The sequence below is a fragment of the Trichoplusia ni genome, chromosome 10, assembly GCF_003590095.1.
Source record: "Trichoplusia ni isolate ovarian cell line Hi5 chromosome 10, tn1, whole genome shotgun sequence".
NCBI lineage: Eukaryota > Metazoa > Arthropoda > Insecta > Lepidoptera > Noctuidae > Trichoplusia > Trichoplusia ni.
In genome coordinates, this window is record NC_039487.1 from 14087270 (window position 1) to 14102348 (window position 15079).

The following is a 15079-nucleotide window of genomic DNA, read 5'->3' on the forward strand; positions in this document are numbered from 1 at the left end:
GCTTTCCTCATCCATAACATCCATTTTGTTCTGGACATAGGCTAACACCTCACATATCACAATGTTACAGTTATTGCACTTAATTACTTTCGAGTTCGACGTCATTTTTCTAGCACCGTAGGTGAATGACGCGACCGCACCTCACGCGTACCCGCGGGTCACTAGCTTAGCTTTAGTATGTGTTATTAGTTTTAGCTTTGGTATGTGGGTCATTTGAACTGAACGTCTTGCATGCAGTTGTAGGTAACTTGTAAGAAGTATTTTTTATTTATTATGATAGATAGGCCATAATAACTAGTTCTTATAAAGGTGAGATTACGTAGAATTGAATATATTATCTACGATAAGGTACAATTGAGTCATACGTGTTATCAAACGACCTCAGCCACTATCAGCGAACGATAAATTGCAGTTAACCTGCAGTGCAATGTGTGTGACCATGAGATCTTAGGACATTTATTACTGAACAGGTTAAGTGACGAGATTGTTTCTCTGTAAACTTGATAACAATTGATGTGTATTTATTTGAAATGCCATCGAGTAGATTACTGTGTACTATACTATGTTTGTGGATTATCTCATATTCGCTAAGTGAAAGGTTATATTCAAGGAAATTAAACGACAGAGTTTCAACATAATTGTTTTTTTATTTCATGTCACCAGGGAATGTATTGGTGTGTGAGTGATCCGTGAACAAGTTCAGCAGATTAGTATTCCTCGGCTCCCTCGCCTTCTCCCTCGGCGGAGTCCATGCCGACCTCTTCGTAGTCCTTCTCGAGGGCGGCCAAGTCCTCACGAGCCTCGGAGAACTCTCCCTCCTCCATACCCTCACCGACGTACCAGTGCACGAAGGCACGCTTGGCGTACATAAGGTCGAACTTGTGGTCCAGGCGGGCCCAGGCCTCGGCGATGGCGGTGGTGTTGGACAACATGCACACGGCACGCTGCACCTTGGCGAGGTCGCCGCCGGGCACCACGGTCGGGGGCTGGTAGTTGATGCCCACCTTGAAACCGGTAGGACACCAGTCCACGAACTGGATGGTACGCTTGGTCTTGATGGTGGCGATGGCCGCGTTCACGTCCTTGGGCACGACGTCACCACGGTACAACATGCAGCAGGCCATGTACTTGCCGTGACGGGGGTCGCACTTGACCATCTGGTTGGCAGGCTCGAAGCAGGCGTTGGTGATCTCAGCCACCGACAGCTGCTCGTGGTAAGCCTTCTCGGCGGAGATGACGGGCGCGTAGGTTACCAGAGGGAAGTGGATACGTGGGTAGGGCACCAAGTTGGTCTGGAACTCGGTAAGGTCGACGTTGAGGGCGCCGTCGAAACGCAGGGAGGCCGTGATGGAGGACACGATCTGCCCGATGAGACGGTTCAGGTTGGTGTAGGTGGGGCGTTCAATGTCGAGGTTGCGGCGGCAGATGTCGTAGATGGCCTCGTTGTCGACCATGAAGGCGCAGTCCGAGTGCTCCAGGGTGGTGTGGGTGGTGAGAATAGAGTTGTAGGGCTCGACCACCGCGGTGGACACCTGAGGCGCCGGGTAGATGGCGAACTCCAGCTTGGACTTCTTGCCGTAGTCCACGGAGAGTCGCTCCATGAGGAGGGAGGTGAAACCGGATCCGGTACCACCGCCGAACGAGTGGAAGATGAGGAAGCCCTGGAGGCCAGTGCACTGGTCGGCGAGCTTGCGGATGCGGTCAAGTACCAGATCTACGATCTCCTTGCCGATGGTGTAGTGACCACGGGCGTAGTTGTTGGCCGCATCTTCCTTACCAGTGATAAGTTGTTCTGGATGAAACAACTGTCTGTATGTGCCAGTGCGGACCTCATCTGTGGGCAAAGGATATATTATGGTTAGTTGAAGTTCCATCTTTATGTATTTGTCGTACTTTGTGGAATAGGTACTCAAAACTATTTTTCATTAGAAGTTACTTACCAACTACAGTGGGTTCCAAGTCGACGAACACAGCCCTGGGGACGTGTTTGCCAGCACCGGTCTCGCTGAAGAAGGTGTTGAAGGAGTCGTCGCCACCACCCACGGTCTTGTCTGTGGGCATCTGGCCGTCGGGTTGGATGCCATGCTCAAGGCAGTACAGCTCCCAGCAGGCGTTACCGATCTGGACTCCGGCTTGTCCAACGTGTACTGAGATGCACTCACGCTGTTGGCAAAGAGAGAATGTTATTATGACGCATTTGATTTAAGTAATTCGTATCAAACTGGATTAACGGATTCGAGATAGGTACTTAACAATCAAACTTAATACCCATAAGTAGGTGCACCTAGTCTACTCGATAAAGGCCTAAAAATCTTCGAGGAATAACTTATTATCGAGACCAAAATGCAATACCTACCTAATAATCTTGTACATTCTTGATAGCAAAAGCCGTTAGTATATACCGTAAGTAAAAAGCTTCACGCCATTTTGTAACGAGCAATTAGACGCGGCCGCGTAAAATAAAAAGTTCGTTTTCTCATCGCAATACGGACAGTTGAAGAGAAAGGCGAAAGCCTGTACTTAGTGCCGTTGTGAATTGAATGGGTGAAAGCTGTTGGCAAGTACAACAGGAGATATCGATTCAACACCCCACCCCTAGGAATGAGGTCACAGAAAATCGATTCTTACCCCTAATGAAGTAGGTAGGTATCTAGAAATTGTTGTTTTTCAAATAACATGCGAGTAGTTAGAATAATATTTAGACAAGGGAGGCTCTTATTCATTAAGTCGATGAATAATAAATAAATAACAAGGCTGAATAAACAAAATATTTCTCATAGCATGTGATACGGCCGCTAATCCAATGAGGTCATCGACACGTCATCCGCGGCGCCGATCATTATTCACAGAAAATTCACCGATGAACAGGAAAAATACCAACTTATAATCACGAAAATAGGTTAATGTCGAATATATGTAAAAGAATACGAAATCAAAACTAATCTAGAGTGTTGAAAGAGCGAGTGCACCGGCTAAATATCCTTGGGTGCGGTCACACGTAACTCATTAACGTTAACAAAAGCACATCTTGGGTTAAATAATTAGCACTTAACCGGACTAATATCAGTTTTGAAACTGACATTTACTAATTATTCAAATAAAGAAGCTAACTTTAATCAATCATCCACTTGAAGCAAAGTATAGAACTCCACCGGTTCGCTTGGCGACAAAATGGTGGCGTGTCCAACCGGTACTTTGTTCGTAGCGAAACACGTGGGATTAATACTAAAGATCACTAAATCTCTGAAATCAAGATGATTAATGGAATAACAGAAAAGTACTCACCATTTTGATTGAGTTTTGTTGAACTTATGTAGAAAATAAATTAGTTAAATATTCAGTCGTCGTTCAGCGCGACCGGTTAAGAGGCTTGCCAAACGAATGTGATCGACGAAAAAGCCGTTAGCATCGCTTTTATACTACCGGCGCTGCGGGGGAACGACGCTACGAACTCGCGCTCTCATTGGTGGATTCCACTGCCGCATGGGCGGACCAGCCAATAAGGTCAAAGCTGCATTATATCACCATTGCGGGAATATGTGGGCTGGTGAATCATTGAAGTTAAAACGATTTTAGGACCGTGTGTTAAGTGATGTCGATATCGATACTTTCAAATGAAAACATTTACTCAGAATCCATGATTTCAGTCAATTTGAAATACTAGTAGTATTATCTTTATCAAACAGAAGATAAAAATACATATTAAAAAGATTTTCATATTAAATTGTGCAATAAAAAAACTAGAATTTATATCATTGTGATTGTTTCTCAATGAGACAGTCAATAGATTACGCACAAACATTCTACATGAACTATATCCTATTAATAGATGATCTGTTTTATTTCAGCGTCAAATGGGTTTGGTAAAACACACCAAAATATATATATTTAGGCATCATTTTACCAACTTCTTATTGTAATTTCTATGAAAGGGAAATAACTAAGTATTGGGCTATCTTCTGTCGGGCATCTGTCGGAAAGAGGGTAAATATACTGACCATATTGAGAGGTATCTTCTCATGTTTTTATTCACTCACTTTTCTTGCTCATTTGTTCATTCGTTCCGGTGGGATTTTTTTTTACTCAATTTTGATATAGCGATGAGCTAGCAGGCAAAAATTTTCAGGGTACCTTCAAACCTGATGACTGCAATTTTCAAACTATAAAAGCGGCTCATCCGACTTTAATAATATCTGAATTGAGTGACGGTTAAAACCGTGGGATTTTATATTTTTTAAATCTACTTAATGTTTTGTTTATTGAATATTCTTGAGAAGAATCTAAAAAAAGAGGGTGTAAACCTAGGAAAAAAGTAGTTAAAAATGAAAATATACGACTTTGAAATATAGATTTCAAATGTTGTAAAATTTGTTGATCATGATCTTTTCAAGGCTTCTTTTTTAGACCCATAGATAGTGCCACAAACGTAAGCTTAGAACTGGCTTTAGAATTGAATAGTTCATTCTCAAAATTATTGATTCTCACAATTCAGCAAAATGTAATTTTTAATCAACACAAAATTACCAATAATGACAACTAATATTAGTTTATCGAAAGTGACCGTAACTGTGCTACACCACTAAATCGAACGTTATTTTCATTTTGCAGATGTGTTCACCCGGCGACACGCACACATTGACAACTGTTGCTCTTGTGTGGAGAACCGTCTGGGGTGTTTTTACTAAGATTTACAAGATAAAACGTCAAAGTTTTTTAGAGAATACAATTTTTTGGTTAAACCTGATATTTGTTAGTAAATAGTCCTAGTTAAATGTCAATAATATCGCTATTTTGACGTAAGAATCTGTCGGACGGATTTCCTACTCACACATGCTCAGTTCAGTTTCATGTCCATATACGGACGTCTCGTTGTCGCATCACCGCATCTAGCGGTGTAGAGGTATTCAAACTTTTTTTTGTTGCTACAGGCACTTGCGATCAATACTTCTTCCTTCTCTAACTCAATTTTCTACGGTTTAGGTTATGTTAGTAACTTGGTTTAGGGTTTTTACTCTAATTCCAATGTATTGCATCTATTTATATGAGTATGACAAGGTCCCATGGCTAAATTTAATCCCTTTGAGGATCCTGTGTATTAATAAATTGTTTTAATTGTTCAATACGAAAACAAATAATACCTATCATAAATTCCAAGTATTTAATATGTTTTGACCTACATAACAAAATTAGTTACTAATGTAATATTATTTTACCGCGAAACTTGAGCCCAAGGGCAAAGGGTTTACCTGTTTACTATGTTTAATAAAATCGTTATTTTAAATAGTTCATGAGCTAAGTAAAATAATAAATAGTATGTGATGGCTCAGTAATTCTTACAATATTCTGTGACATCATCGATATTCCTAAACGGCAACCTAGGAAAAAATAAATCCTATTTAAGGGTTAATATTATACCTATTGAAAGATGTAAGTTTTAGTTACAATCCAAAGTATTTAGTATTTACCCATCAATGGAGTATAGGTGGTGTACGTATTCTGCTTGTAATTTTTAAGAAAATATGCATTAATTGATTCGTTTTCTTTAACTAGGTACCAAGTTTTTAGTAAATGCGACTTATTTTGCCGCAGTAATAAAATTGGCATGTTGCCATGTCGTGACGGGGTTGTACAAATGTTTAAAGGGTGCGGTGCTGTATGGTGACGAGTGACATCATTACTGGAAAACATGCAAGGTCCTAATCAATCTACCGTGGTAGAATATTTTCCTTCTAGTGTAAATTTAACTACATATAGATACCTTACTTACTAGCTGTTGTCCGCGACTCCGTTCGCTTCAGTTTACAGGGCGCGGTAAAACGAGGTGAATAGAGTTTCAAGGGGTGAATAGAGAATAGTGTTTTTAGGAGGTTACATAAATATTTTCTTACATTAAAATGCTTAGACACAGTTACTTTACGAAATACTTGTGAGTTTGCGTATAATCTTTATGTTTTGTCTAGTTAAACGTCCAAATTTTAATAAAAAACTGTTTCTATCCACCCCAAAAAACCCTCTAATCAACCCGTTTTACGGTAGCAGGGTACCTACCCAAAAACAGCTTTTACAGATAATCTCATTTTATGTTTAACCTTCTTAATCATCTAAAATTAGTAGTATCTAGGAACTAATCTAGCTTTTACAGATTATATAATAGTAGCTACCTCTGTGTGCACATATTTCATTAGGTATTTTATTTAAACAATATTTAAGTTTTATTAAATTTCAAAATAGTAGTCTGGCAGTCGAAGTAGGCCATTCCAAAAAATGCCTCATATAAACTTTGACCGCCCATTTACCTCTCTTACAGGTTTTTTGAGAATTTTCAATATTAAACTATGAATTTATTATTTTATAACTTGTCAGTTGTCAGTAGGGTCAGAATTGTTGTTATTTGGGTAAGAACAAAGAAGATAAGATAGGTGCCTAGCCTACTGAAAGTGAAATGAGAGTTAAAAAATATATTAAGGTAAGTAGGTAGATTTTACTTAGAACCTACCTAATATTTTTGGCCCTCATGCCTTTTACAACACATATTAACAACATCTTGAATAGGTAACTTTCGAAACTACAAATAAATACTTTGGTAGGTACATGAACTTAATTATGACATAATAACAACACATTTTACAGACAATTTAACGACGCTTTACTTTCGCGAATCTTAATGTCGCGATCTTGACCTCTCTCTTTTTTTCGCAAGCAAGTAGATATCTGCCTATCCCTTTGCTTCATTATTTATGAAAAACGTAATTATTGCGTTAACTATGGGAATATTATTGGGATTTCCCAGTACAGCCTACAGGCTAGTCCTCGGGGCAGCGCTGCGCGACCCGATCAATACTACGGAGGACCTAAATGTACGAGGTAACAACCTAGTTGTAGTTTAGTTTATGCTGTTTTTTCAGCTTTATTCTAGCAATTAAGTATTCAGATAACACTTACTTTAATTGGGTTTGTTTTCAGATGATATATTACTGACTTTCAAAGCATTTTTGTTCACATTGGGAAATTAAAAAACACTTTTCCACAAACTTACCCTTACTGAGAGGCAATAAGGGAACTTCCATTAAGAATTAAGATTGTTCAAATTAAAATTAAAACAATGGTTGTCACAAAAATGTTTTTTTTTTTTATATAAAGGATTTTTTAGAAAATAAAGTAGGTAAGTAATAAAACAAATATAATTATGTAAATTTAAACATGTGCACCTTTTAATATAGTATAATTTTGTTATTATCTTCCTGCCCGACTGGGATTTAATTATTGTAAGTATGCCTAAATAGGCTGAAATTATAGTACTGTATTATTATTATTTAACACCTGTAACCTACTCAATCAACACAATAAAGATACTATGACTTTGAGGCACCGTTGATCATGACCCGTAATAGACAGTTGAAATTTTATTTTATATACACGGTGATTTTTTAGTCGTCTTACAAAAGTAGCCCAGTTCATGTATCCGACATAAAATACCCCCAGGCGCGATTATTATTTTTTATAACCAACTAGTTAATAAGTACGAAGAAAAATTAAACAAGAGAAACCTGAAATATACTCTTAAAAATGATAAAAACGCCGCCGCCCTTGCCCGTCACCATTGTTACAAGGCTCGGACCGCGCTCGCAACAGAACTGTGTTTCTAAAAAACTACGAATTGCATCATAATATTGAATAAAAATTGAATTTTACATTTATTCAAATCTCATAAATACCTATTTTTTTTATCATGAACGTGTTCTAGTCATTGGATACATGAACTGGGCTGCTTTTGTAAGACGACTAAAAAATCACGGTGTATATGAAACTTATACCTGGAGTATATCCCTTTTCCCTCTCGGAATCAAAGTTAACAAAATCGGGTTTTAGCAACGGTTGTTACTATAGAAATCTAAATAATAAGCTCATGTGCCAACATTCATACCCTCTGAAACGGATGTCTGATCCTCATTGATAAAACGCTTATCTTCTAGATTTTTATTTAATTCTTTAAGCTTTAAAATAGTTTTTTTGTAGCGCCTGGCTTTGCATTGTAAACGTTTTATTTTCATACGCTGTTCCTTTATTACACGTTTCTGTTGATCAACTTCAGCACGTAGTTTTCTTTCCCTCGGTGTGCCTGTCACGGTTTTTTCATATTCGGCCATGCTTATTTTCTGTTTGTCTGTTAACTAAAAAATATTATTATCACTTAGGTATGAATATATACACACATATTTTAGTCTATTTTTAAGTAAATAAAAATGAATTATGAAATTTAAAATTTCTTAGAATTATAATTTTAATTATTTATGGTGAAACTTATTAAATCATATTACAATATAAGGATAAGGAATGACACTTAAACTTACAATTGCTTGCAAAATGGTACATTTTTGAAAACAACTGGGCGAACTGCATATTGATGACGATACTGGGGAACCCGGTTCTGACTTAATCTCAGCATCATCATCATTATTTGTGACCTGCAAGGCAAATATTTGTTTAGTGTTATATGTATAACTAGCTGTTGCCCGCGACTTCGTCCACGTGGTTAGAAGATATAAGTTCTGCTTTATATTATTATCTGTCCTGTTTTTCCACATTTTCCATTGTATCTTCGCTCCTATTTGTCGCAGCGTGATGATTGTAGGCTATATACGCCTAAAATCTTCCTCGATGAATGGTCTAATCAATCCAAAAATATTTTTTCAATTTGAACCAGTAGTCCCTGAGATTTGCGCGTTCAAACAAACAAACAAACTGTTCAGCTTTATATATTAGTATAGATAGATATACTAGCGAGTATTTTAAACTTTCAATATTGTTAAAGAGATGAACTAACCTCAGTTATCAGTTTCCAAGTATTAACTGTAGGTACTGCATTTTTTAAAAGAGTGCGTCGTTTCGTTGAGTTATTATAATCGCTCTCTGTAAAATGCAACGAACAAATCCGACTGTTACTTGTAGGGAACCAATTTCTTTTACCCGTGGCAGATATCCACTGGTCTTTTGTAATTGCATCCTGCGGGAATCTGAAATGAAAATATATTCACATAAACAAACTACTATTTAAGATTGTTTCTTTTAGATTGCAATGTGCATTTTTCGAATTTATCCACACGGCCACATCACTAGCTGCGACATTTTTCTGCGGCTGTACCACTACAATCACTGATCGAATTGAAAATATTATTTTTTGTTACACACTTCTTTTTTTAATACCATGCACTTCCGTTATTCTCAAACTACAGAGGCAATGATTATTAAAGCATGCAATTTTTGTAAGGTTTTGCGATATTCATTATCGTTTATAATTAAGGTTATGTTTTAAAATTTACTTTCACAATAACATCAATAATACTACAATAATTTACTTACCGATGGAATGTTATCCCTTTATTAATGTAATTAGACGTTGCAGATGAATTTCCACACTGAGAAATGCTGCAGAACACCATTTTTAGTCGTACTTGCTGTGACAACGTTCCGCGAGCGACTGAGCGTAAGTACGCACGCTGGTGTCGTTCGAGACACTAGTGTGGCGACAAGGTCATGCGCAGTCACGCGGCGCGGCGGCGTTAGCACTTCTATTACCTTGTTATTTAGATTTCTATTGTTGTTACGGACAGTTGGTGATAAAGATCCGTCGATTTTGTTAGCAAAATTTGGCTTTCTATGTCCTATTTAGTACGGAACTCATAGGGACATGCCTTCGGAACACTCCTAACCTTCTAATCAAAATCAGTCCAGCCCTCCAGGATGAAAGGCGTGCCGATGAAACAATCATACACTGACGCATGCAATCCTCACTTACCTACTGTCCCCATGCCCGCAGCCCATGCCGTTACCACAGAGTATAAAATAGTGCTGGCATGTAACAGGAGTTGCAAATCCTGACCCACATTTTCAACGCACAGATCAAGTATCAGGGTTGCACAACAACCTTCTGAGTCCCGACGATCCCTTGGTTCTGGTTCAGGCTGTTGAAGAGGCCCGGGGACATTTTATTCGGCGAGAGTCCAACATGTCCCAGCCTAGTGTGTTGAAGTTATAAGCGAATAATTCACCCCTGGAAAAGGGTTGTAAAACAAAGTAAATTAAACAAACAAATAATTTAGGTATTTATTTACAATAGTTTCACCTAAATTTAGTGTTTTTTAATTTTTTTACCGTCTCTCCAGTACCAATTATAAAATTTTATGTGGCAAACATTCGAAATCGAAGAAAAAATATTTTATAGTGGGTTTATAGAGTTGGAAAACATCGACATGGTGCAGTAAGCCTAATAGTTTTTAGTATCAAAAATACTTTATTTGCTAGAGTTTTTATCCTCAACCCTTCAAAATTATTCAAAAATGTGGTTTCAGTTTCTTGATGTACCTAGCTCGTGAATTTTTGTGGCAGGACTTTGAGGCTTCCATAAAAAGAAGATTACTTGTTATTAAAGGCTTAGAAACTGACAAACATTGGACTATCATTAAATCGCGCAGAGTTTATTTGAAATATGTAGTACCTAAATGCAAAGGGACACTGTTGCCTTTGTAAACATTTGACCAATCCGATTGATAGATTTTTGATTACTTGAAAGAAAGCGTATCTACTTAGTAACCAATATGAGAACTGTCACGCATATCATCATAGGGCGATATGGCGACATCAACTATACGAATACAATCGTTGTCGATCGCACGCAAATAGCGACGCGCGCACAGATGAGTTGCAGCGTAAACATCGTTTGCCTGTGTAACTCATCTGTGCACGCGGTTTTGTGTGTGCCTTGTAAGCACACAGCGTTCATTTGTGTGACAGTGACGCATCGGTCGTCGTCCGAGCAACACGCGGGCTTATCGCCTTTTAGCACGGGTACAGTCGTCACTAAAAATGTCTAGTCCTTCGCGGAGGAAATGTATAAGAAGTCAGGTACTTTTTTATTATTGATTTCATAATTTGTAAAGTTAAAATATGTTTCAAAAGATAAAATATATCACTAAATTCGGTCTTGAAATCTCATAAAAACCCTTGACGCACAATATTTACGGCGAGGACATCTATCATTATAAATCTATTGAATTTAAAATAAAAAATACGGCCAGTTCAAATTGAGCCTACGAGTATGGAGCTTTTTTTTCATACATATATTTAAAAACGTATTACATTGTTTCAGACCCGTGAAACGATTGCCAAAGTTTACGACTTTTTGAAAAGAGATGCGTCAGATATACTACAACTAGCAAGTGATCCAGTTTGCAAGAGCAGTCCAGTTTTACTAGAAAAATTGAGGGATCATTTAAATAGCGCGCGAAAAAGAACAGCCGTGGCAGTGGGGGTCTCAGAAAGGACAGTGACTAATATACTGGCTGAAGAGAAAGAAACAAAATTTAAATGTCCGTATGAGAATCGAAAGAAACGTGCGAAGAAGTTGGAATTGGACCAATTTAACGTTGATGTCATACGTTCAACTATTGAGAATTACCAGTCAGAACATCAAGAGTTACCTACTTTACTAGAGTTGAAAAAAATATTTCAAGAAAAACTTAATTATTGTGGCAGTATCACGACTCTACGTACTGCTTTGTTACAGTTGGGATATTCATGGCGGAAAACTGGAGGGAAAAAACCAGGAATAGTGAAGAATGAAATTAATAAATTAACACTCAAGGCAAATTAATTATGGAATGTGGAACTACTTGTCGACGTGTAAAAAACTGTAGTAAAGTATATTACAGTCATTTATATTGACCTAGAAATAGAGTTCATAATTATTAACATTGGCGATAACATTTCTTCTGATTATTTTAGTACCTAGCGATATTGAATAAGGCATATTATGTAAATAATAAACGCATACTTGTTACTTTATTTGCCTGCAATACATGTTTTTTCTCTCTAATATTAAGTTCTTGACGATTTCCATGCGTGCGCCAAAATAAATAATTCGTATTTGAATTTTGAACACGGCTGTACCTCTCGTTACGCACACAACATCGCTGCATTTTTACATGAGCTCCACAACATGGCGTCGCGCGCAGAGATGTCTTGAACTATACACATAGTAATCTGTAAATATGTTGTATGACACTGCTCAGTAAAATAAAATAAATGATTAAATTTCTATAAAAATAATAACATTTAATATATTTTTGTTTAATAATATAAAAAGTCCGTCATAAAACTACATTCAGCGCCATCTAGATTTTCTTGTAGTAACTAAAATGTCCGTCTGCAAGCTAATAAAGGCATCTCCCAGATGACGCATCGGTGAATGCTTTGCGCCATGAAGCAACGCCATCTGTTGTTACGTTTATAAAACACCGAAGTGTTTTATTTACATTGTAGTGTTTATTGTTTTTATAATATTTATTCTGGTCCTGATAACTTCTTAACCTTGAATGCGTTCTTCTTTCCCAAGGCCATGATGCAAATAATCTTGTATTTTCGCAAATAGCTTCTTCAGTACTGGTAAAATAAGTTTGGTACTTTTGTTTCTTATTTGTAATAATTGGACTTTTCTCATAATAGGCTGTTTATAAGCATTTGCAGATCTACATATTTGTATTGGTAGATAACTTATAACAAAATAAACATTTCTAACTAGCTCGATCTAATCATGCATTATAAGAACTATCCAATTAGAAACTATTCTTGCTAGATTTTCTCAATTTTCTCCACCCACACAAGAAAGATATGAAGTCAGCATTATTAACAAATGGCCGACTTCACTCCTGTCATGATATTTCCGTTTAACTTTTCCCGCGTCAAGACAAGTGCGCGCGCAACTTCATTCCGCGCGCGATCGTAAACTCGCGCAGGTTGTAACGAACTGCCGAAAAAATACGAATGTAATTAATCGTAATAAATAAATAATAATTAATTGTTATTATTGTGCTAATAATGTTATAATAAAACTGTGAATAAAAGTGTAGTGTTGTGACAGTGAATTAATATATATTTTTTAATACATACCGGTGAGTGTATTTTACATTAATTTAAAAAAAAACTTTTTTTTTTTAAGACAGCAAAGTTGCACGATTTTTCTTATCGATAACTAGTGAAGCCATTTATGGCCGAGAAATAGCCGTTATCTGGGCATATATGGCGTAAGGTAGGTCCTACGCTGTTAGTACTAAGTAGGATCTAGCTTGCTCTCGGCTAACTTTCAAATGTTGGTACAATATTGTTAGTTTCATTGATACTAGATAAACTTTCCACTGAACAGTACTTTACCCTTGAGTTAAGCAAGATTATGCTGTCCGAACTAAAATTATAATTTCTATGTTTTCGAATCCAGTTCTCAATTTAATTTATTAGTATTAGTAGCGACGCCAAAACTTGTTGATTTCTAAATAAAATATTATCTACAATAAGTAAGACGTATGCTAATTTATCATACTACTATTAAAACGAGTTTTAATGAAATTGATACAGCTGTTCCGACATTTTCGAATGACAAACATTCGAAGACCGAAACAATATTCTTATGCAATAATATATTATTATTCTTGTACAAAATATCAATTTGTGACTACGTCATTATACTAACAACTGTTTATTCTATTTCTTTTACAAGTTTTTTCGTTTGACGACTCACCCAATAGCTCAGTGGCTCCGTTGGCTCTTAAAACGGCAGGTAGCGTGTTCAAGTGCGGCGTTGTGACACCAAACATTTTTTTAATTGTTAGCAATATTTTTTTATTACAGTTACAAGACTTTAAATCTTTACTGTGAAGACACAATCATTGTTATCCTATTCAGCCAGCTGTAATTGCTTTATAGTCCTTTGTTCACAAATTAAATAAGTAGATCGAATGCAATTCAGGTCGAGCTAGACTAGATGACACAAAGAAGTAGCTAAATGAATGAAGATTATATTTTACAAGCTGTTGCCCTCTCGTTCCAAATGAAAATGATCCTACGGGAACATACAATCGGGATGAAAACTATCTGTGCATCAAGTTTCGTCTAAATCCGTTCAGTGGTTTTTGCGTATTCAAATATTAGTAGGAAGTTGGATACACGCGCTCAATAATAAAATCCAGCCTGCTATGATAATTTTTAATTTTGGTATGTCGCTGTCAAATTGTATCATTTGCAAAGTTAAAATAACTTTTGAGAGTCCACAGCAGCCCGTATAGTCAAGTGAGATTTCTCCAATCTATACTAATATATAAAGCTGGAGAGTTTGTTTGTTTGTTTGTCTGAACGCGCTTATCTCAGGAACTACCGAAATTCAAATCGAAATTGTTTTGTGTTGAATAGACCATTCATCGAGGAAGGTTTTAGGCTATATACCATCACGCTGCGACTAATAGGAGCGAAGATACAATGGAAAACGTCAAATAAATCTAAACCAGTATGGAAATGACATTTAGATAAGTCACGTTACTTTGATCTGTCATCTCCATTCATTCGAGTGTTAACAATTTTATTGTAATAGTAGTCTACTAAATTCACAATTCATACATAATTAGTAAGTTTCCTCATTCTAAAGAGAAAACTGTTTTCCCTAAAAGCATAACTTTCCCTAAATCCATAGTGAATGGTTTTTACACTGACCATCCTGTCAGTGTAAAATCCATTCACTCACCGATGACGTACCTTTTCCAGCTTCACAAGAATTGGTAATTGTAAAGAATAAAAACATTATTATTTAACGATAGTATTGCCAGTTGTCACGTGTGTAGCCTTATCGACAAGTTTAGAGGTCATGTTACAGGTGTTGCTTTATTGTTAAGAAGTAATAAAAGGTTAAATACATGCTTACGTTATTTAAAACGTTAGCAAAGACACGAGTTTAAGATTTGAAATTTGAAAATTTAGCGTTTCTTCTTTTGCATACAGTGAAGGTATTGCAACACTGCTGCAGTGGCGCGAAAAACAGTGGTAAAAATAAAACAAAAAATTGTAAATATTTACAATAGAACAACTTAAAAAGAGAAAAATATTTATTTGAATAAAAGTCCATAGAGATCGTTACTTTTGGCGCGAACTCGTAAAAGGTATTGACTTATGTAGAATATGCATTTAACCTCAAAATCGGAACCTACTTCGATGGTTACTATAACTTCGCCCCCGCGAGCCAGCTGTAAAAGAATGTGGG

At 36.8% G+C, this 15079-nt stretch overlaps 3 protein-coding genes across 4 annotated transcripts; 1 reads left to right on the top strand and 2 right to left on the bottom strand.

The window, feature by feature from the left end:
• Positions 1–627: 627 nt before the first annotated feature.
• On the bottom strand, positions 628–3397 carry LOC113497986 (tubulin alpha chain). Its single transcript, XM_026877842.1, has 3 exons — positions 3286–3397; positions 1941–2163; positions 628–1834 (listed from the first exon to the last, which is right to left on the bottom strand). The coding sequence occupies exons 1-3, from the start codon at positions 3286–3288 to the stop codon at positions 708–710; spliced, it is 1353 nt and encodes a 450-aa protein (XP_026733643.1). The 5' UTR covers positions 3289–3397; the 3' UTR covers positions 628–707.
• A 4341-nt stretch (positions 3398–7738) lies between these two features.
• Positions 7739–9884, bottom strand: LOC113497987 (THAP domain-containing protein 1-like). 2 transcript variants are annotated; one of them, XM_026877844.1, is made up of 4 exons: positions 9797–9884; positions 8825–9014; positions 8352–8465; positions 7739–8171 (listed from the first exon to the last, which is right to left on the bottom strand). In XM_026877844.1, the coding sequence occupies exons 1-4, from the start codon at positions 9820–9822 to the stop codon at positions 7905–7907; spliced, it is 597 nt and encodes a 198-aa protein (XP_026733645.1). In that variant the 5' UTR covers positions 9823–9884; the 3' UTR covers positions 7739–7904. The 2 variants fall into 2 exon arrangements, with proteins under 2 accessions (XP_026733645.1, XP_026733644.1); XM_026877843.1 differs by having other exon boundaries at positions 9361–9803.
• Positions 9885–10211: 327 nt separating this feature from the next.
• LOC113497988 lies at positions 10212–12582 on the top strand. Its single transcript, XM_026877846.1, has 2 exons — positions 10212–10902; positions 11147–12582. The coding sequence occupies exons 1-2, from the start codon at positions 10864–10866 to the stop codon at positions 11648–11650; spliced, it is 543 nt and encodes a 180-aa protein (XP_026733647.1). The 5' UTR covers positions 10212–10863; the 3' UTR covers positions 11651–12582.
• The last annotated feature ends 2497 nt before the right edge of the window (positions 12583–15079 follow it).